This window comes from Euprymna scolopes, chromosome 2 (genome assembly GCF_053919585.1).
Source record: "Euprymna scolopes isolate OS-2025 chromosome 2, ASM5391958v1, whole genome shotgun sequence".
Lineage (NCBI taxonomy): Eukaryota > Metazoa > Mollusca > Cephalopoda > Sepiida > Sepiolidae > Euprymna > Euprymna scolopes.
In genome coordinates this window covers 143,148,794-143,171,689 of record NC_136483.1, presented here as the reverse complement: position 1 = coordinate 143,171,689, position 22,896 = coordinate 143,148,794, and the positions used below count along the sequence as shown (strand labels likewise).

Genomic DNA, 22,896 nt, shown 5'->3' with positions numbered 1-22,896 from the left:
ATATTTGTGTGTGTGTATATGTGTATTGGGGTAGAGAGGGCTCCCGTAAGCCGTGGTGAAGGCAACCTTTCTAGGAGAAGCAAATCTCTGATTTAAAAAACCATAAAGCGGAAGACCAGTACCCGCATTAAGCGGGTCTGCAGTTTAATTTGTTGCTGGCTATCTTGCTCTTGCTTGTTGCTGGATCTCAACATTTTGAACCGAGAGAGAGACTTGGCTGTCGTACAAAGCTAAGACTCTGTAGCATCATATTTGTATAGATACTCCCTCAGACATTTGGGCTCATGGATTTTAAATGTCTGAGGGAGTGGCACTCGTCTGACAAGACGTTGCAATCATCATCATCATCATCATATATATATATATATATATATATATATATATATATATAGGCGCCATACACCCATTCGCGCTCTGTTCCACTACTATTTTCATCTTGGTTGTTATTTTCATGCGTTGACCAATATAGATTCTTCAGCTTCTTTATGTGCATGTTTTCATGCTTAGGAATTTTTATGGGGAACTCCGGAATCAATATGGTTCAGTTCCAAATTCTGTATAGACCTAAAGGTTGAAAACACGCCTCTGAAAAAGATGTCGGAGGGGGGGGGGTTATATTTTGTGAATACAGACAAGGTGAGAAAAATAATCCAAATAATGTGATTGACTATTGATACTATCGACACCCCTCCCTCAGTATTAGGAAGTAAAAAAAGAAAAAAAAAGATAAAAATATAACAAAAAGGAGGAAATGAGTTTATCAGCAGAACAAGGGTATAGGAAGTTGTTCATCAGGGCACACAAGGGGAACTAAAATAGGATTGCTAATCCAGATGCGGCAGTGACTTAAGACAAAAGGATTGGAGAATAGAGGTCAATATGTTTAAAGTTAGTTTACGGGCAGGTTTAGGAATGGCAATGAATTTTGTGACAATTTATAACGATTATGGACTGTCTTGAGTTTACGATAGCGGAGTATAGTGTCCAGTTTGGGTCAGTTGGCAACTTGGAGGTCTCCCGAGAGAGATGGGATGGATTGGAGTCAAAGCCAAGCGGGAGTAGATTAGGCTGAAAAGAAAATCACTGGGAACTGACAGCGTTCTCCTTTCTACCCTATGTGACGGTATAACACACACATCCAGAGCTTAACTGATTTACATCAAGTATTCATTTTGTGTTATTTTATCAGAGTGCGACCACAAAAACAATCATTGGTTCATATATAGCCACACCCCAAAATTGGACAATTTAAAAAATAAGGCACTATATTTTTTAAACTGTGTGATTGTAAATGGGATAGGTGGTATTAGTGACATTTTCATGATCAATATAAAAAAAATTAAAGGTTAAACAAAGAGAAGCACATAGTTTTTTTCACACAAAAGCATACCTGTGTGCATGAGTGTTATTGCTAGTGAGTAACTAAGAAACAAATCAATTAGTAAAAGGCTTTTTTCCATGTGTGTGGCCATAGATCTGTATAGTTGTGTCATTTAGTAGCTGTTGATCAGCTGTTTAACTGAATGAAACTCGTGTATGGAAACACAATCAAGATTTGTTAGCGGTTTCAAAGGTTTTATTGAGGAGAGAAATGTTATTCACGAGGGGAGAGACTATAATTTTAGTCTCTTCCCTCATGAATAACATCTTCAAAAAGATAGACTAAAATTAATCTGTAACATTGTCCGGGAACCAACACATTGTAGCCTCAGTTGCTGAGGAGACAAAGAATAGGAAAGAGAAAAGAACTTCAACTCTTGCTTTTTTTTTTTTTTTTTTTTTTTTTTTTTGTAACAACATTTGTTTCCTCCTTCTCTCGTTACCACTGTGATGTCTCTCATGTGATTGTCTTCTCTAACGTCATCTCAAACGTTATTCACATCTCTAACATGATCTCCTTTTTAAAGTCTCTATTTTTCCCTACAATCGATGTCATTTCACATGCATTTGCATATGCATGTCTGCGCTATGTTACAAATACGTTCTTACTTAATTTTCTTACATAACCTTAAAAATGGTTGATGAACGGACAGACTTCAAGGATATATTCACTTAGATTCCTGCATTCTGGTTTGTCGGCTTCCATAACTCAAACTGCCTTGAAACTGTCTCACCTTGAACATGTGATGAAATTTCTATCTAATGATCCTTGACACCTGCTTCTAGCGTGTTTTATCTTGAGAGCTAATCCTTAACCCCTCTTGCCTCACTTATGTAAGGTGCACTGGGTCTATTTCCATTTGCTGCCAAGTTGTCCTGACATGTACTCGATGTAAACCTGCCAATATTCATACTAGTTTTATTACTGGCATTGTAGTTTCCTTCAATCTCGACAGACTATGGATACCCACTGTAAGGGTGCCTGCGCATGGAATTTTTGTGGCAAGAGTTGCACAATCTCCAACCACACCTCTCCTGAGTCAACGCTGTTAACTATCAGTGGCAAGTGGAGGTTCAGAACGACTGGATACAATGCCAAGAAAAGTGGAGAGCAAATACAGCACCTAGAATTCACAAATGGTCACTCATCTAGTACTAGCCAAGCTCAATGTTGCTTAACTTCAATGATCTGATGAGAACTGGTGCGTCAATGTGATTATGCCATATACTTACTGGCATAAGGTCCTAATATATAAAATTAGTCAAGAGCTGTGCAAGCAAATCACTAAAAGTCTAACTAGTTGGGTTTTTTTTTTGGGTTTTTTTTGTATGTTTGTTTTTTCTTGTCTTACATTTGGTTTTAGTACAAGGTCTACTTTTCAGTTTTTCTCCAAATATAGTTTATCCTACATCAAAAGTAACAAGATTGTATACCAATTTGATTGCCAGTGCAATGCCGGTTATGTTAGCAAACTGCATTACATTTAGAGAGTTGAATCAACTAGCATATACCACAAAACATAATTTTACTACAGAGACAAAAAAATTAATTTTTATGCATGCAAGTACTTTTTTTTTTTATTATTAATATTTTTGTTCTTTTATTCTTCAAGGCTTTGGAGATTTGAAAACTCCTGACATCTCTGAGGTGGTCCAACCGCCACAGGAATTTGATTCCGAATTACTCTGCGGGAAAAACAAAGGTATCCAGGGTCACCACAATTCGTGCTACCTGGACGTTGTCCTTTTCAGTATGTTCTACTTCACGACTGTGATGGACAATATTTTCTTCCGGCAGAAAACCAAAGGTGATGTCGACGATTATGAAGAAGTCCAAAAAACACTGGCACAAGGCATTGTTTATCCTCTCCGCAAGTAATTATATACAGTTCTTTGTTTTTGGGTTTTTTTTTTTTAATTATTCTTACAGTCAGACATAAAGAACCATGTTACTATACTCTAAGAATCACAGCCAATTTATAATCTCATATATACATATACACACATACATTATATATATATATATATATATATAATGTTATGAAAATATATATTGTAATTAAGCTACAAAGAATTTTCTGCATTTCATCCTTTTGAGAATTTGTCAGGCTATTGCATAGAATTGATGTTATCATCCATTTTTATATATACATGTAGTCTTAAGTTTGCTAGTTAGCCAATCAGATTCTTTATTATTCCTGTTTCATTTTCCGCAACCAATGTTTGCGCATTTATTGGGTGGAGGTTCACTTGACATGTAATCACCTCTTTCTTGGTCCATTCACTAAAAAAAAAAAAATGAAGAATCTTGCTTTGTGTATTAAAATGGGACCTAGTTTTTGCTTGTGTGTAGAGGTATATATTTTTGCTAACACTAGCTTATTTATTCATTTATTATTATTATTATTATTATTATTATTATTATTATTATTATTATTATATACACTTTTGTTTGTTATCCTAGAGTAAAATTTATTTTGTGTGTACAGGTCAAGTGAACCTTTGCTTAATGAACATGGAACCATTAGCTGCTGAAAATGGGAGTGAGAATAAGAAAGAATTTGATTGGCTAACTAGCAAATTTAACACCATGTGTATATATAAAAACAAGTAGTGACATCTATTCCATGAAACAGTCTGATGAATCCTTACAAGGATGAAATATGGAAAATTCTGTGTAGCTCATCATATTAATTTTTATAATTTACTAATTAGCTCTCCTCACATATTGAGCTCTATTGAAGCAAATACTGAAAATAGATACATAAAATATTATATAGACACATGAAATTATATATATATATATACATACATACATATACAGTGTATCACAAAAGTGAGAATACCATTCACATTTCTGCATATACTTAAGTATATCTCTTCATATGACAACACTGTAATATAATAATTTTATTAATATACAAGTTATAATTATAATATAGATGTTGATGAAAAAATTATCACTCTTGTTTATTTAGTCTGGTTTTCAAGCAAGAGAGGGGGAAGGGGTGGTTTATACTAATATTAATTAATCATTAAACGCAGTGTTATTTGAATATACATGCTTACAATTACATGATGTATATAACCCAACAAAATAAGTCGGATGAGAGGGCTTCAGATTGAAGATCTAAAGGTCCCATTTGCAACTGTGCGTCTTTGCATAGACGTTTTAAAATTGTTTTTTTTTTTTTATTGTTTCATCATTGAACCAAATTTTTATAAAACTATAACTATATAAAAATAACACTGTTATTATTTATACTAATAAAACTATTGGACGTAAAGAAGCTTCCAAAATTTACAGTCTTCTAATACATCTGGATTTGCTAATAATTTAAAAGCTAGAGATGAGTTTCTTTTTTTAATTTTTGAGATGAGGATTGAATACAGCGTGACCCCAAAAAAAAAACGGGTCCCAACTCTAATTAGGCCCCATTTCTTAGTGTTTTGTCCAAATGAAATTAAACTTTGGTCATAACTAGTTTATTATATTCAAAACGTCACATCAAAACACTAGAGTCTTTGGTGTTTTTTTTCTCCGTTGACTGTAAAATGCTCAGAAAAACAATTGAATGTCCTCTGTTTTTTTTTTTTAGTCACCCTGTATTCGTATTATCTGTTCTTATCTTGAGTGTTATTTGTTAGTTTCACAATATTTTGGTCAATGTAACCTCCGATATCAGATATATCTTGTTGAACTAAAAAATCTTTCTGTCAAACTTGAGAATCTTAACTGTCAAATTCGCCATACTAGAATTGTCTACAAGGACCCATGGCATAGGGAATAAAATACTTGGTAAACTTCAGTTGTAAAATTATATTTTTTATTAAAGGTCGAAGGTTCAATCCTCAGTGCGGGTGACACTAGAAATGCTATTGCAAATTACTTAGGACTTTTACCCAGTCACGGTTGACGGAATGAAAGCATGCTGGCATTAGCTAAGAAAAACATCTGCTTATCCTATTCAGTAATTGTCACTCCAGACTTCTTGTTATGATGTAACTTCCTGAACACATCAATTTAAATTCTACTTCTATTTTATTAACATTGTTACAGAATATGATTTACTAAAATCAACGTTTTTTATTTTTCAGATATAATTATGTCCGAGCAGATAAGGTAATGAAGTTACGAGCTTTGCTGGCCAAAATTGGTTCCATGCCTGGAATGATGAACGAAGAAAAAGGTAATTAGAGATACAAACAAAACATGTTGAAAGTTATACATTGGATGGACTTTAAGGCGTCTTCTTCTTTTGTCTGATATAATTTACTTGTTGGATCCATGTTAATTTAGGGTATTATTTTCTTTTCGGATTATTTAGATTCATCGGATTACTTTTCTCATCTTGAGTGTAATTTTTCGTAATGTTTTTCGGTTGATGTAATCTCTGACTTTCTTCAGGTGTATCTTGTTTAACTTGGGAATGTTTCTGTCAAACTCGGGAATTTGGACAGAATTTTGAACAGAACTCTTTATTTACTTCACGGGGGTAGCATGTTCTTGTTCATTCAGCCATGACTGGATAGAGGTCCTAATTAATTCACAGTTGTATTTTTCTGTCACCCACACTGAGAATTGAACCTTCAGGAGAATATCACTTCAAAAATTAATTGATTTTTTCCAAGTACTCTAACCACTGCACCATGCATCCTTGTTGAAAGTTCAATTCTCAGTATAGGCGACCGAAAAATACAATTGCAAAAATGATTAATATTTTGACCTATTTTTTTTGAAAAAAAGATTAAGAAAAATGTCTAATGAAAAACATGAAACAAATTTTTTGAACCATCGATGGTATTTGTATAATTTAAGTGATTTTCAACTTCTTTTAATGGTTTTCATTTAAGTTTAAGAAAACAGGAACAAAATAAAGGAGTTAAATCACAATCCAGAGATTCTGCAATCTGTCATGAATAATGTTTTGGAAAGAGCACAAATATGCGAAGCTGAAAATGGGCAACATTTAAATGATATTACTTTTCATAAATAAAGATTGTTTGAATTTTGCATTTTTTTTTTTTTTTTTAATTTCCCAATGTCTTAGTCAGATTATGTTATAATTACAGAAGATATCATCAAAAATAAAGAATCTTCAAAGCCTTTCAGTGACTTTCTTGACACACTACACACACACTACACACACACACACACACATTTTTCATTTAATTTTTCTTCTATTTTCAGATCCTGAAGAACTTATCAATTGTCTTTTTGGCACAGTAATGAAAGCCGATCCACTTTTACAACTCAGGTAGTTACAATTCAAGTCAACCTATTCTAGCAACATGCATCCACCATTATTTCTTGTTCCTTATTTTCTATTTGGTTCCTAACAATCTTTATTAAATATGCTAATATTTCGTGTTCATATCTACCTTAATATTTTTCACACATTAAAAAAAAATAAATAAATAAAATGAGATCGTCTGATAAGCAAATATGTTAATTGGTGGTTAATCTAAACAATTCTGACTTTATCCATTTTAAAATAAATTGTTCTAAAATCAAATTATGCCCGCTCGTCAACTAAAACAAACTTTTAAATAAATGCATTTCAAAAAGTGATATTTTATTGATTTGAAGAATATTTAGCCGATGATTATTTTTACAGTAAGAAGACGGAACATAAGAATTGCTACAATTTTAAAGAAAGAAGTCCTATTCATTTTATTTATTTAAGGAATATTTAACTGACAATGAAAATTATTTTTACAGAAGAAAGAGTATTAACTATAACAGATATCATTTCAAAAAGAATAATACTATTATTAACAGTAAATTATTTAGAATGATACAAAAAGTACTGTTGGTTGGTTGTTTTTGTTTTATGGCATGTCAAACCTTTTCGGGTTATTTAATGCCGAATCCAAAGATTTTGAAGAAAAATTTTTTAATAGAATATATTTGTTTCAAGTCGGTTTCTATTCAACCCATAGTTGAGACCCTAACAGGTACTACCACTCTGGGTCAGTGTATCTGGGAGCAATGGTAATTAAAGGGTAGCTCCACACTCCCCAAAGCCCGCAAGCTGGGGCCTCACCACTGGATATAGTTTAAGGTCATATCCAGGACCCAAGAAAATACTATGGGATTTTAGTAAGGTCTTGCTAATTAACGCATAACCTACTAACATTTTGATGTTTTTTGCTTTGTTTTGGAAATGTCTGAGATTACCCTAAAAATTAAGATCAATGGGTTTTTTTTTACATGTATCAATTACTGTTGGCCACAGAAAATCAAATTAAATGGAAACTTATGCCAGTCAGTTTTCTATTCTATTGTTATTTTTATAACAGATTTTTTGACTGAGCTCCAATGATTGCCCCCCCCCTCCTCCTCACTATAAAACATTCACAACAAAAACTAGTCCATTGGTTTGTAATACTTCGATTTAAAATTGCATTTTCATCGCTGACAGTTCTTGTCATGTTATGAGACCGGGCTAGAGAAAGGTTATTTTGGAAATCAATTTCTTAAAGCTGTTTAATACATGCTAGCATGTAAAACTGATATTTAACTGCACACGACGATGATGATGATATTTGTTTGTTTCTATGTTTAGTATTCCTTGTGTTGTGATATATTTTTGTTATCTTGTTTTTACAGTTCCTTACAGCAGTCGTATTCCTATCAGCTATTTATTGAACGAGACGAACAACTTGTCTTACCAACGATACAACAATTGTTTGAGTTGTCTTTCTTACAATCTAATATTAAACTATCCAAGGTAAATCCCGTCAACACCTGACTTTTTTTTTTTTTCTTTTTTACATTTTCACCTCAAACAAGGCAAAGTGCTACTTTGTAAGGGCCTATTATCAGGGACATAACTTGAAGGGATACTGTGTAGGGAGTTGAGCAGCAAGATGTCTGTTCACATTACACTTGAACTTCTGCATTTCACTACAGTTTCGGAAGCAGGAACACGGAAGGGAATTCAAAAGTCTAGCAGTTCTGGGGAAGAAACTATTAGAGTAGAAGGCTTTCTTACATCTACAGATCTCTACTGTGTAGGGGTGGGATTTTGCTGCTTGTCGGGTTTGTTGGGGATATTTACGTCGAGGGGGTACAAGGGCTTGTAGTTCGTCAAAGCATCCACTATTAAAATACTTGTAAAACAGGCAGAGGGATGCAGCATTTCGTCGATGGGACAGAGGTTGAAGCTTAGATGACAGTTCAGGACCTATCAGGTTGGCGACTCTCTTTTGAACCCTGTCCAGAGAGACTAGTAGCAGATGCACCAGTCCAAATGTGACAACAATACTCCATACATATGCAGATGGTGGCCTTGTAAAGAAAATTTTTATTTCCAATTATCAAGATTAAAATCACCCAAGAATAAGGCTTAACGAGATGGATAGATTTTAAGTTGAATAATGATGAATATTATGATAGGATTGAAAATAAAGAACGAAATGAATGACATTTAAAATCATTTTAAAAATGAGTGTTGAGATGGAAAGAAAGTAAAAGAAATATCATTTTTAGATTATTTAATGCTGAATTATTTTTATATTGCATGCTTCAAATTCTAAATGGACCTTTTTTTTTTTTTATTAATGAGTAACCATTTATTGAGGATAAGATTTCATGAAATGAATGATGAAGAATATTATGAGAGGATTGAAAATGATAGATGGAATAAACAAAATTTGATTACTTATGAGGATGGCTTATGGAAAATATTTGTTGATATTGGATTTGAGAATGACTCTGTTGTAGCCCTAAGGAAAGCAATCCCATAATGTGTTTAATGTTAATCATATGGAGGAAGAAAGAAAAGCTCTTTGCTGTTGTTGTTGTAAAATGAGTTCTACCAATGATGTATGAAACTATATGAAAATGAGTTCTAACAATGATGTATGAAACTGGAAAGTTAGATATTTCATAAACAGATGGTATTCACAAAAGTATCAAAATCGGAATTAATGCGAAGAATGTGTACAGTGTAAATCGTGATGCCAAGCAATGTAGTTAAATCGACAGAACATGGAATGAGATAGTAAAAGAGAAGAAAACCAAATGAATGTTCATACAAAGAACAACAAATTGTACATGTTTTCTTGTGTATCAATTAATCAGAAATTGTCAACAGTTAACAAAGCAATCACAAGGATTGAAATCAAGATATGTTATAAAACTTTGTCTAGAATCCTTATTTAAGTTTTGACATAAAACTAAATATGCAAATTATACATTATCAGATCTTTTGCATAATACCTATAATTCGGCTATTTGTGAGCACTTAATAACCGTGTCTGTGCTTTGAACATCAGTGTCAACTTGTTCTCCATTTTGAGCAGATCACACTCTCCCTTTCATTTGAAAATTTTAGAAACTATCTATATTAAGTCCTTGAGACCTTTTCTTTGCAAACAAAGAGAAAATCTTTTAGGACTTAATGGAGTTTCTATCTGATTCTTTCCCTGTCTTTTTTGTTCTCGCTCCACTTGTCCTCTGCCATATTTCCATCTCATATTTTTTTTTTCTTAATCGTTATTCACCTCGATTTTAGCTCTGTTGAGCAACGTTTGAAACTGGTCAGCTAGCTTTTCACTTTTTATTCTTTAATTCATCATGATTAACAAATTTGGTCTGTACATAGCTAATATATATATATATATATATATATATATATATATATATTTGTAGTCATCAACATACAGTCCTGTTTCGTTGTATCACAACTCATCAGTGCTGTTAGACTAGCATCTCTCCCTAGCCAAGGGTTGAACCTAGAACCGTCGTGTTGACAGTCGGTAGTTCTCCCACTCGACCATGAAGGCGACGCCCGTAAATAACTCGTCGGAATGTCTATTTAAATGGACCCCCGCCACCACTTTTAGTGCTCAAATCGTCTGTTTGTAAACAAACAACGAGCTTCGCATTTTCAGCCAATTAAGTAGCGGGTGAGATTATTTACGACAGTGCTCTACCCAAAGAGGGGGCTTAAAATATATTTGTAGTCATCGACATACAGTCCTGTTTCGTTGTATCACAACTCATCAGTATATATATATAGGCAATAGTTCTGTTGATATTAAAAATAATTAATTAAAGTGATTTAATTAAAAGTGGATTAATTAATAAATTTGTATGAAAATTATTTTAATAATTATGTTAATATTTATTTATAAAATGTAAAAGTTTTAGAAATGAAATATTTATTTAAGATTTTTCTTTCAAGTAGTGGACTTTGTAAAGTGATGGTGAACTAACCTATCATCCCTTTTGTAAAAGATGGAATTGCCCGATCAGTGAATGCAAGCAAGGTCAACAGTTTTATAATTAGGTAGATATATGTGAGTGTGTTGCTTGTATGTTATCTATAATTCACACATATACACATATACGTATGTGGATTAAAACGCACATTATTCAACTCTGTTTTTATTTCCCCTGCTTTTCCACAGATGCCTTCTTGCCTGATTCTCCAAATGCCCAGATTTGGTAAAGATTTCAAAATGTACAATCGAATTATACCCAGCCTACAACTCGATCTTACAGACGTTCTGGAAAAAGGTAAACAGCCAGCATTCCAATAAGTTCTATACATCAAAAACTCTGCCACATACGATGCACCTGTCTTTTTAATTTTGTTGGTGAACATCAAAGTTAATGTGTTAGCATTTTCAGTTTTAGTTGATACTAATGACATCCTAACCGTAATGTCAACACTAGCTGCTTAGTTCAAAACGCTTGTAAGTGTAATTGATGGCGTTTGACCTCAACGGTTTGTTCTATGTGCAAGGTATTGCCTAATTGGGTGACTTGTTCATGTGTTATTTAAAATAATGTAGAGAAGCCACAGGGAGAGATTCGGAATAGATGCTGTTTTGGGTTTTAGTGTTTTCCTCTTTTTTTTTCTTATAAAAAAATACAGATTTTTGTTTATTCACTGGAATAGATTGTATTGTCAAGGTAAGTTGATTTATTAACTCTTTCGACACCTGCAACAATTTCTACGTTCATCATAGATTTCAACAGGTGATACAAAGTTAGCTGCATTAAATGTAGCAGATGCAGCTAATATCATTGGCAGCACCTGTCGAAATCCGACTTCTATGAAAACAGAAATTGTTGCTGGTGATGAAAGAGTCGATAAATTCACGTGAACAACACAATTGATTACAGTGGATAAACTGGAACAGCAATAAGACGTCCACCTCATGGAGAATCTTCAGACAGCTTCCAAGAATTTTACAAAACGCATAGATCCCATCGTATGCAACAGGAACTTTTAATATGCATAAGCAAAATGGAAACGCACAAGTCTTCTGTATTTTTTTTTTTTTTTTATACAATCGACTTTATTGGACTGCAACACAGTGGTTCGTAAACGTGTTGCCAAGTGTTCTTCATTCGCTCTTTATCTCAGGGCAATAGGTGTATTGCAATTTGGTGGCTACATCTTAAAATATGTGTGCGTTCTCTCACTCCCAAGAACAAACTCTGAATATTCTTTTTTAAATCTCATTTCAAAATGTTATTTTGTCAACTCTCGTTCTCATGAATCGAGGCCCAGCACTGCAGGTATCTGCACTTGTTAAATTTTTTATATGACCTCATAACCTCTGTGCCTGTCAACACCACCCATCTGTCCTTAGAAACTTATTAGTTAAAACTTATTAGAAAATATATTGGAATATGTATATATCTACTAGCTAATTTCTGTTCACTCGCCATTGTAGGGTCCCATTATATACCCGTTGGGGATTCATCGATGACAATCCATCCAACAGGAACTTTATTACTGCATATCTTTTAATGACTATGTTAAATCACATACTTGTTAAATAATATCTGAAAATCATGTTTAAGCACTGGGAAAAATGTTTATAAAACTAAATCTTTGGATTGTCTTTGGTTTCTTAATTTGTTTAAATTTTTTTATCGTGACCGCAAAACAAATACTACACTGCTTGGAAAAATGTTATCATAATAACAGAACATATATTACACTATCCCCGCCCCCCCCCACCCCAATTGAACATTGAAAGATAGTGCAATAGTCTGAAATAGTATAGTTTCAGCTTCAAACAGAAGGATACTAAATCATTATTAATAACTATGTATTCAATCGTATTATTACATATATAATGTTTCCTATTTTTTTTTTCTCTGATGCATCTCTCTTTCTATCTCCTTCTGCAGGTCCCAGGGAATGCGTAATCTGTGGAAAATTAGCAACTCACGAATGCAAGGAATGTTACAAAGTTCATGGAGAAGGGTTAAATACGATAGCATTTTGTGAAACTTGTGATGGATTGGTAAGAGTACACACTTGTAACATTTTGGCAAGAGAACATGCTTTTCTCATTTCATGCATTTTTTTTTTCGTTATCTTGATTGTCAAGTCATGGGGCCGGTGTAAATGTTTGCAAGAAAGAATTTGTAATTATAAACGCCATTGTTATACTCACAATTTTTAAACTTTTACAATTGAATGTCTTTCCATCATACAACGATCAGATATCCCTTATTGAAAATACATCAACACAAATGAATACAACACTCAGCATTATCTTTTTTTCCGCTCCTAAACATGTTTCCTTTCCTCTCTTAATGAATGCAACTGAACCACCCAGCTCCTGTTTTAATAAGCTTGATTACCAGGCCCATTCCCCCCCCTCTCTCTCTCTCCCTTCAGCCCCTTTCCTCTCTATCTCTCCCTCTAGCCTCTTTCCTCTGCTCCTACTACCAGGCCCTTTCCTCTCTTTTTAGCACCGGTCTCTTTCCTTTCTCTATCTCTACCATCATCCCCTGCTTCTCTCTACCATCTACTTCCGCCTCTCTATCTCTCTCTGTACCATTGGCTCCTGCCTTTCTCTTTCTATCTACCATGTCCCTGTCTCTCTCTCTCTCTCTCTACTGTCGGCTCCTGTCTCTCTCTCTCTTTTTCCTGTTTCTCTCCAGTCATTTTCTATTCTTCCTCTCTTTACTATCGGCCCCTGCCTCTCTTTCTTTTTCCTGTCTCCCTCCCCAGTCACTTTCTTCTTTCCTTCCCTCTCTCTCTTTTTCTATCACTTATTCTCTAAATATATTTTATTTCTTTCTGTTTACTCTCTTCTACTTAGAATCATAGTCAAAAACGAACTGAACACAAGCGGACAGAAATCGTACGGCATAAGCATTTTGCCAGCTACATGGACCGGAACAAGGAGAGCATAATTCCCCGTGAAAAAATGGAATTATTTGCCATTATCTGCATTGAGACAAGTCATTACGTGTCGTTTGTGAAATGCAATGGTAAAGGAGAGTCCAAATGGGTTTTTTATGATTCTATGGCCGATAGGAAAGGTGAGAATTTTTTTATTTTTTGCATCTACAAGCCTCCTCCAATGCACATACAAGTATGATTGAATTTTAAGATTATGAGGGTTTCATGAAGTATAAAAATGATGTTTTTTATATTTAATTTTTTATTTTTTATATTTCAAGTGGTCCTCCGCTCTTGATCACAAAAAAGTAGCAAAATCAAGTAATCAAGAGCAGAGTACTGCTTGAAATATAAAAATAAAATATTAAAGATAAAAAAACCAACATCGTTTTTATGTTTCATAAAGCCCTCATAACCTTGAAATTATAATTCTAGAAGCATACGTGGATATCTTAACAGTATAACTGAATGGTTTAGTCAAGACTGGTACAAGGCCTTTTTTTACTATAACTAGTGTACATTTGCCATAAAAAATGACAACAATATATTTATATCGATATGCAATATTCTGAAATAAAATATTCTCTTTGGTCGGAAACAATTGCTGCCTATAACTTTTCCCCTTCATTGGTCGCACACAGATGATGTATATAACTTTTGCCATTTGATGAGATTAAGTGCATTGCTGATATTTGTTTTCACTAAATCAGGGAGGGGGGTCTTTTTCACTTCACTCAGTGTGCTATAATTAATTTTCAATTTAAAAATAAAATTTTCTTGTTGCAATGACTTTCACAATTTTACTAAAACTTGCTGTCTGCTGATTGGCTAATTGTGTTGGCATCTTTTGGTTGATTAATCTGCCAGAAGATGCCAACACAAACTTTGGTCAGGCTCTGGTTAAGTACCAAACTATTTATAAAGAAAAGCATTTATATACATGCTAGTTGAGAATCATTTTCTTCACCAATGTGTGGTATATGGGAGTACTTTATAAAATATCCATGTATAGCTATCAAAGTGAATTTATTTTTCAACTTACAAGTCAAATTACAAGCTCAATATTATACCATTTAGTAAAATAGAGCTTCATTTATATATGTATGTAATTTTAGAGTAGCATTTATAAAGTAAATTCAAGAAAGAAAAGTTTATATTAAGTCCATTTATGATCGTTTCAAAGTTCATTTAATTCTAAATCTAAATATATTTTAAAATAGAGTTTTTAAAAAATGTTCATATTATTTGGATTCTTTGGACTACTGTCCTCATGTTGATTGTTATTTTTATATTTCAGTTGGTGTAACGTTTGACTTTCTTCATGTGTATCTTGTCCAAGTCTGGAATCTTTCTTTCAAACTGATGAAATCTGCACAGAATTTCAAACTGAACTCTTTATTTAATCCACGAGGGTAGCATGCTTGTTCTGTTAGCCATGACTGGGTAGAAATCTTAAGTGATTTGCAATTGTCGTTAAGATACACTTGAAGGAGGTCAAAGGAAACATGAAAATAAGTCATAATGAGAATAGTAGTTCAAAGAATCCATCCTCATTTAAAAAATTCAGAACCATAATAATTTTAAAAATTTTGGATTTTACTCTTTTCTTTTCAACAGAGAATCAAAGTCACTTTCAACTGGAAAAAAATAAATGAATGAACTTTTGTATAAACAATATCAACTGAAGATGGTCTCTAGTTATGTGTAACTGGCTGACCGAAATATGCTGTACCACCATATTAATGCTTATGTAAAACAAATAAAAAGTAGTATATATATACTTTTTATTTGACGATCTTAAACAGTCTTTCTTCTGTTAAAGATGAAAAAAAAGAATTTTTACAGGGGAATATTTTACGTTACACCAGTCAATCCATGTTTTGTTTGTTTGTTTGGAAAAGTGCAGTGTTTGAATTCCACCAGATATGGTGTCATGCTAAATCTTTTCTTTTCAGCTGCTAACATAATTAGGGGAAATTGCATATTAACCTACTCGAGCATGGCCTTCATAAACAGAAGGCTGTTTCACTAAAGTCAAGTTACCTGCTGACATCATAGAATAAAGTACAATGGCCACAGTTAAGCAATAGACAACTATTACGTGGAGAGTTATTTTTTGTTTCAATCCTCCAAGAAATTATTGCGGGATTTGTGATATTTTTCTTTGCCAAAAGATAAAGAATTATTTTACATTTACGCATGTGCAATTAAAAGGGGATATTTTTTGATGGGAAAATGCAGTAAAGTTTTATTTTTCAAAGTGTATTTATTTATCAATTTTAAAATAATCCACGTAATAGTCGTCTATCGCCTTACCATGGCCATTGTACTTTATTCTGTTACATCAGTAGATTACATAACTTTAGTGGAACGGCCTTCTATTTACGTAGGCCACATTCGAGTAAATGCATAATTGTGTTGTCAGTTTTATACTTTAATAAATGCTTTTTTTTTTGTGGGGGGGGGGTCTTATTTAGAATTCAATTTAATAAAAAAAAATACAGACAAATCTTTATGATGTACACACCTGTTACAGAATGAAGATGTCATATTCCAAAAATTATGTAAATTGATGAAATCGTTTTGTTTCTTTTTTTTTTTTTTTTTTTTTTAAATTAAATCAAATTTTATAATAAGCAAGACTGGAGAGCTGGGAACTGCCATGTTTTTTGGAATATATTCAGGGGCAGGCAACTCAATTTAAATTATCAAGATTTAGTTTGTATTCAAAATAATTAAAACTTTTAATCGCTAAAAATCATGAAATTTAAATTTCTTAGTTAAAAAGAACTATCAGGTTAACAAGAAAGTTCTTGTGGTTTTTAACTTTTAAATTCAGATGAACATATCTCAGCTCAAACAAAAATTTATTGATCGAAATAAGCACCATCAGGATCAACATACTTTTGCTAATGCATAACAAGTGTATTTATGCCAGTGACATAAAAATCTTGCGTTCTGGTGATGATGAAGTCGCTGAAGGCATTTCTGATATCACTTAGGTTTTTGAAGCATTACTTATGCAGAAAGTTGTTGAGATGTTTGAAAAAGTGGTAGTCAGTAAGTGAGAAATCTGGAAAGTATGAAAGATAAGGCAAAGTTTCAACTTCTGCAGGGTTGGTTTAGCAACATGCAGTTGGGCATTGTCGTGGAGGAGAATTGGGCCTTTTGTAGTGACTAATGCTGGGTGTTGTCAAAGTTTCTGATGCATTTTATCCATTTGCTGACAGTACTTCTTTGCCGTAATGGTTTCGCTTGCATTCAAAAACCTGATGGATGAGACCGGTCACAGACCACCAAACAGTCAGCATGACTTTCTTTTGGTGCAACTCTGACTTTAGGAAGTGTCGTGGAGATCAATGTCTAACCACTGAGTTGAGCATCGCCGGTTGTCATAATGCACCCACTTTTCATCGCAAGTCACAACCTGGTTGAGAAACGGGTCGTTGTTGTTGCATAAAAGAAGGGAAGATGATAATTAATAACAGTGTTTCTTTTGGTTGTCATTCAATTTGTGAAACACCCATTTATCAGTTTTTTTTTTTGTCTTTCTGATCTCTTTCAAGTGGTTGGAAATCATTGTATACATTATGTTTAATTCTGAAGCAAGTTTTCAAACAGTTGTGCGTGGATTGGCTTCGACTAAGACTCTTAATTGTTCATTATCAACATCCGATGGCCGACCACTACGCTCATCATCTTCAAAACTCTCATTTGCGCCACAAAATTTCTTAAACCACCATTGTGCTGGGCCAAACACTTCAGAATTGAAACAAGAAAATTGTGCAAGTTCTTTTGTTTTTTTTGTGTTTGTTTCTTTTCCATCTTGTATTCAACGTTCTAAAAAGAAGGCAAAATTGTTTTAAAACAATTGTTAAAATGATATATAAAGTAAAGGTATTATTAAAAAATTTATTTGAAATTACATCATTTGAAATGAAAATTAAATTCCGCAAGAACCTTCATATCAACCTAATACTTGATCAATTTACATGATTTTTAGAATATATTTTTGTTTCATGACAGATATGTACATAAAGATTTTTCTGTATTATTGATTTTTAAATAAGTGTAATCTATATTAATATGATAGTGTGTGTGTTATTTTCTGTATCACGCTTACATCCGGGTCGTTTAATTTAATTGTTGGTGTAGTATTTTCAGTTTACTCATGCATGTTTTTATATATTTCTTTTTAATTATAACATTATACTTGATTTTTATTTAATAAATTAGGTGGTTTTATTTGTTATGATCTGGCCATTTTTTTTTATTTGGGGAAAAATCACATCACCACCCACCATCACATGACATCACTAAAAGGAACTTTTCATCTCGCTTCATAATGTGTTTACAATATGGGTAATTGAAAATGTAATAATGTGATTATAATTTAATTTTAATTAACCACGTGATCGCTTTCCTGTCAAATATTCATGAAAAATGCCGACGTATCCAGTGTGAACGGTGAGTTGGACTTATGTTAAAAAAAAAAAAAAAATACTAAAAAAATATACCAAATTGATTTTTTTTATTTAAAATTAAATTATTTCATTTTTGTTAATACAATTTTATTTTTATAAATAAAAATAAAGTACAATTGTTGAATGTTATTCTTTTGATCAAATTCGTTTTTTAGGGGTACAATTGAAAAAAAAAAAAAAAAAAAAAAAAGGTGGACATTAGCGAGATTCCCCCCCCCCCCCCGCTAAATTCCACAATTTACACTTTTTTAACAACCTTTTTCCTGTTAATATCATCGGTTACATACTTAAGTTTTAGACTATAAGAAAAAAAATTTGAAAAAACATTTTTATAACTTTTCATGTGAAGGTTCATTTTTCAATTCCCATCTTTTCTTATGATAAAAAATTGAATTAAATATGAAATGTATTGAATACTGAACCCTCACGTGAAGTTATAAAAAATGTTTTTTCAGATTATTTTATGGCCTGTAACTTAAGTCTGTAATAACAGGAAAAAAAGTAAAAACAAAAAAAAAAGTGAAAATTAACAAACAAACAAAAAATCGAAAAGATTCTCTCGGCAATAATTTGATTTTGTGTTTCCAATAAGGGGAATAGATTTACTGGGACTTTGTATTAGAAACTGAGCACCCCTTAAAAATATTTAATTATTGAATTTTTTGCATTTTGGTTAAATTTGTTAGTTTGCAATCACTGATAATCTACTCAAAAAATTGAAAAAAGATGAAATTAGGAAGAATGGTACTCTTCCAGAATTTGACCTGAATCCTCGGGTCCAATTATGGTTAGGGCTAGACTAGCAATTACCAAATTAAGCTGAGCGTTCTTCAAATGTTGAAACACTAAATCGACATTTTTTTTACATAATTAATGGGGGTGTGACAAAAAATAATTTGTACATTTTCTTGAAAATAAAAAAAAAATTCTGTACTTTCACCTAACAATTTACAGTTTTCAGAAAAAGCATCCATATTTTCTTATAATAAAAAATTCTATTTGCTAAGAGAAACGTTTGACATTTTTCTATAAAAAATGTAAATTTTCTTGGAAAAAACTTTCTCCTAACAATTTACAGTAAAAAAAAAAAGTCAATTTTTTCATAAAACAATTGCGAAAAAAGTAACTAAACAATACAAAATGCGACTTTTCTGAAAAAATAAAATATAATATATATATATATATATATATATATATATATATATATTCAATAAATTTGCAGTAGGCTTTTCTTATTTTATATTAATTGTATTTCTATTTTTTTCCAATTTGTTTTGAAATTCATCTGCATCTGTTACTTTGCTCAGCTTCTCCGGTGACTGCCTGTCAAGCCCGAATCATAATTGAGGAAAAATCCCGAGAATCTGGGTAGAGTTATGCAAGAGCACCAAAAAATATATGAGGTTTTTCATTGTACAGGTCTGCTGATGAAAAGGGCGCTTCTTCATTATTGTAGTGAAATCAGCCAGCTGAAAAGTTGATAATTTAAAAAAAAGAAACAAACATGACAACTCCTAATATTGTTTGTCAATCACAACAATAACCAATGTAATATACCTAATTGTCGTGGCACAATTATTTTAATCTACAATGATTACACGAAAAAATGATTGCGGCTGTTTGTTTGGTCACGTGACATGTGGCGTAAACACAAGGGAAATAGCTAAAATTTCTAATTTCTTCGAAAACTATTTCATTTAATCATTAATTTCTCCCTCATCGTTTTTGGTAAGTTTTGGCTATTTTCATTACTGTGGCATGGCAATTCAGTAAATTCTGTTGGTTTCACTTGAAAATCAATATTTCGTTTTGTGAATTAGCAACAATAAAGAAAAATCACCAAAATGTTTACACATATTCTCATTAATTATATTTGAAAGCAATATATTATATTTTCTTAGAATAAAACAAAAACATCAGTTTACTAAACTATTTTTTTTCTTTGAAAACTTATCCTACAACATTTTTACATTCTTTTCATCTTTCTTTCTTTATTCTGAATTATCAATAGTCTCCCACTTACTTTGTTAGTTTATTTTTTAAAAAGTTTTCCTTTCAATTTTACCATCGGTTTATCTTTGATAAAACACTATACTTACATCCAAAAAGAAAATCGGCGAAATTTTTTTACTTTTCGAGATTTTCCAGTGCGTGTTCACATACATGTCTATAGTAAAATTTAACCCTCGTGTTTTCCCTTCTGTCAACCGTCAAGAAGAACAGGCAGTGAACGTACATTGTATGATTTAAACGGATATACCATTTTAATTTAAAATATTGCGCTTCACAATTCGCTTGGCGTTTGCAATAAACATTAACACGGTTCAGGGACAATTTTTACGTTTGTGTGACTTACATCTACACCATGATGTCTTCCCACATGGACAAGTAGATGTTACGTATACTACAGTCGGAAAATCAGGCAATCTCTACATCTGCACAGAAAAATATTGTGTATCCAAAAATATTGAGAACATAAAACATAAGATATATATTTTGTCTATTTCGTTTTTGTGTTCCGTATAAAAAAACTGCGCCATAGCAATGTGTGGCCGGGTACAGCTAGTGTGTATATATATAAGTTTGGGATTCGGTTTTGATTCAAGCTGATGAACCTAAGTCATATAGATGTATTTTTGAAATCGCAACTTTATAATATATAAAAATCGATAGAACATTAACTTTATAATAATACATACGAAATCTGCAAGAATTAAAATATTATGTTTAAGTATATTTTACGACCTGGCTACACCGGGCATCCCTGCTAGCTTGGATAAATACTTTTGCAGTTTTAGCAAAATAGCTGCAATAATATCAGTGTCTCCATTTACACTGAATATCTACAGAATACCAGCATCAATATATTGCATATGAATCAGTCCCCTGTGAAATTTCCACAGGTCCCACTAGTTCTAAATAAGCAGTATTTTTTTTTTTTTTTTTTTTTTTTTTTTTTTTTTTTTTATATGAACTATAAAAATGTTGTTTTCAACTTGTAATTTCTGTCCTTTTTTTTTTTTTTTTTTTTTCACCTTCTTAGGGTCAGATGACGGCTACAACATTCCTGAAGTTCGTTTGTGTCCAGATTTGCCCAAGTGGATCCTTCAAAGCCAAGTGGATATCCTGAATAAAGATGACAAAGATCTTCCCGAATTGCAACGGCGCCTATTCTCTGACAGTTACATGTGTCTCTATCAAGATCCAAAGACTATGATGTTCCAATGAGTCTGTTAGCAAAAATACTTTTTTTAAATATAATGAAAAACATTGGTCGCATCTAAATCGATTAGCATTTTTCGACCAAAAGAAAAATCGTTTTGGTTTTGGCTGGAGGAGACAATTAAAAACATGCAAGGAACAAGAATCTGGTTGTTTCCGCATTTAATTGTTGATAATAACTGCACACAAATTATGATCAACAACCCAGGGTGAGAGGAGGGGAGGAGATATAAAGAGGCACAAGGGTAAATGATGTGGGCTATAAAATTGCTAAGACATATCTATTATGTTAACTTATGCATTAATATCATTGGTGGGAAGGTATGAACCCCTTCTGTAAGTGTTAAAAAAATGCAGTTTGACTTCCATTAACTGCTTTACAATAAGCATTGGGTTTCTGTTATGTCTGATAATAACTGCTGTTTATTAACAGACCAGAAATAATTAATGGATTAAATCTGGGTACTTGTCCAGAATCCTCCTTCATGTTAAAAAAAAAACAAAGAAAAAGAAAACTGTATAACGAAATTAAAATATCATATTCCATAAATCATGTAAATTGATCAAGTAGTTTATTTTTAAATAAGAAAAAAAATTTGTGAATATCCAAGTAGCAGCTGGTTCGCTCACCATTTTGAAAACAATCTTGACAAACAAAGGTGTAAAATAGCATGGATGCACGTATGCAGGAGTAGTGATGGCACCGGTAAGGAGAGAAAAAGGACTATAAAAAAAAAAAAGAAAGGCAAAGATCTTGGGATTGGGGCAGATAAATTTTGAAATCTTGGAGACATGGAGAACGTTCTACATCATGTGGGTGACATTACGGTTGTAACAACGAAGAAATAGTTATTTCCTGTTCTTTTGTTCACTTTTTGACTGAGGCCACAATTTTTTTGTACAAGTGTAAAACGTTACAAAGGGAGATAACTCAACAATAATTCAAACTTCCAAGATTTTTTTTTTTTTTGTCGTAATGCCTATGAATTCCCATTAATAAGTTAAAAATGATTCTCTTATTAAAAATAAAACTAACTCATCAATTTAATTAATTTTATTTTTGGAATATGATATTTTTGGTTTGTTATAGGTATGTAGATCATATGGATTTTTCTTTGCTGTTTAATATAGGGTGAATTCTGGACAGGAACTGAAGTATAAAATATAGCATATTCATTAAACAACTTTACAGGTTGGATGATGATTTAGAAGCTGCATGATGCTAAATGATGTGTGTTTTGCGAGGTACTTTTTGTTTACCTCTGACTGTTATAGCCGGCCTTACTCAAAGGACAGATAACTCTCCCTTTTTGAGTGCAAGGTAGAATTATCTACCAATATTATTTTAGGCTGAGGGCCTATAAGTTTTAGCATTAAATAAACCTTAAAAGTAGGCTCCAAAAGTTTCAGCATTGAACGAGAAATTAATTCTTAAGTTAACATAATAGATAAAGCTTGTTCTCTCTCTGTCTCAACAAACCAAATGGGCACTTGTGATTTTGTCCACAACTCAAATGGAAACTTGCTGGTCAGTTGTGAGGTATAGCATCTACTAAGAACCGTGCTAGCCATCCTTTATCAAAAAAAAAAAAGAAAAAAATTTAAAAAATTTTTCAGCATTGAGATAATACTGTCATTCTAAG

General features: G+C 32.4%; 1 protein-coding gene across 1 annotated transcript in view; it reads left to right on the top strand.

The window, feature by feature from the left end:
* The window catches only part of LOC145296939 (ubiquitin carboxyl-terminal hydrolase CYLD-like), an 82,956-nt gene extending 61,558 nt beyond the window's left edge, over positions 1–21,398 (top strand). The window contains exons 9-16 of the mRNA XM_080143147.1: positions 2,994–3,255; positions 5,479–5,570; positions 6,572–6,638; positions 7,994–8,114; positions 10,801–10,909; positions 12,542–12,657; positions 13,465–13,687; positions 21,075–21,398. Of these exons, the coding sequence (XP_079999273.1) occupies positions 2,994–3,255; positions 5,479–5,570; positions 6,572–6,638; positions 7,994–8,114; positions 10,801–10,909; positions 12,542–12,657; positions 13,465–13,687; positions 21,075–21,259 (1,175 nt within the window). The 3' untranslated portion in view covers positions 21,260–21,398. The remainder of the gene's footprint in view (positions 1–2,993; positions 3,256–5,478; positions 5,571–6,571; positions 6,639–7,993; positions 8,115–10,800; positions 10,910–12,541; positions 12,658–13,464; positions 13,688–21,074) is intronic.
* The last annotated feature ends 1,498 nt before the right edge of the window (positions 21,399–22,896 follow it).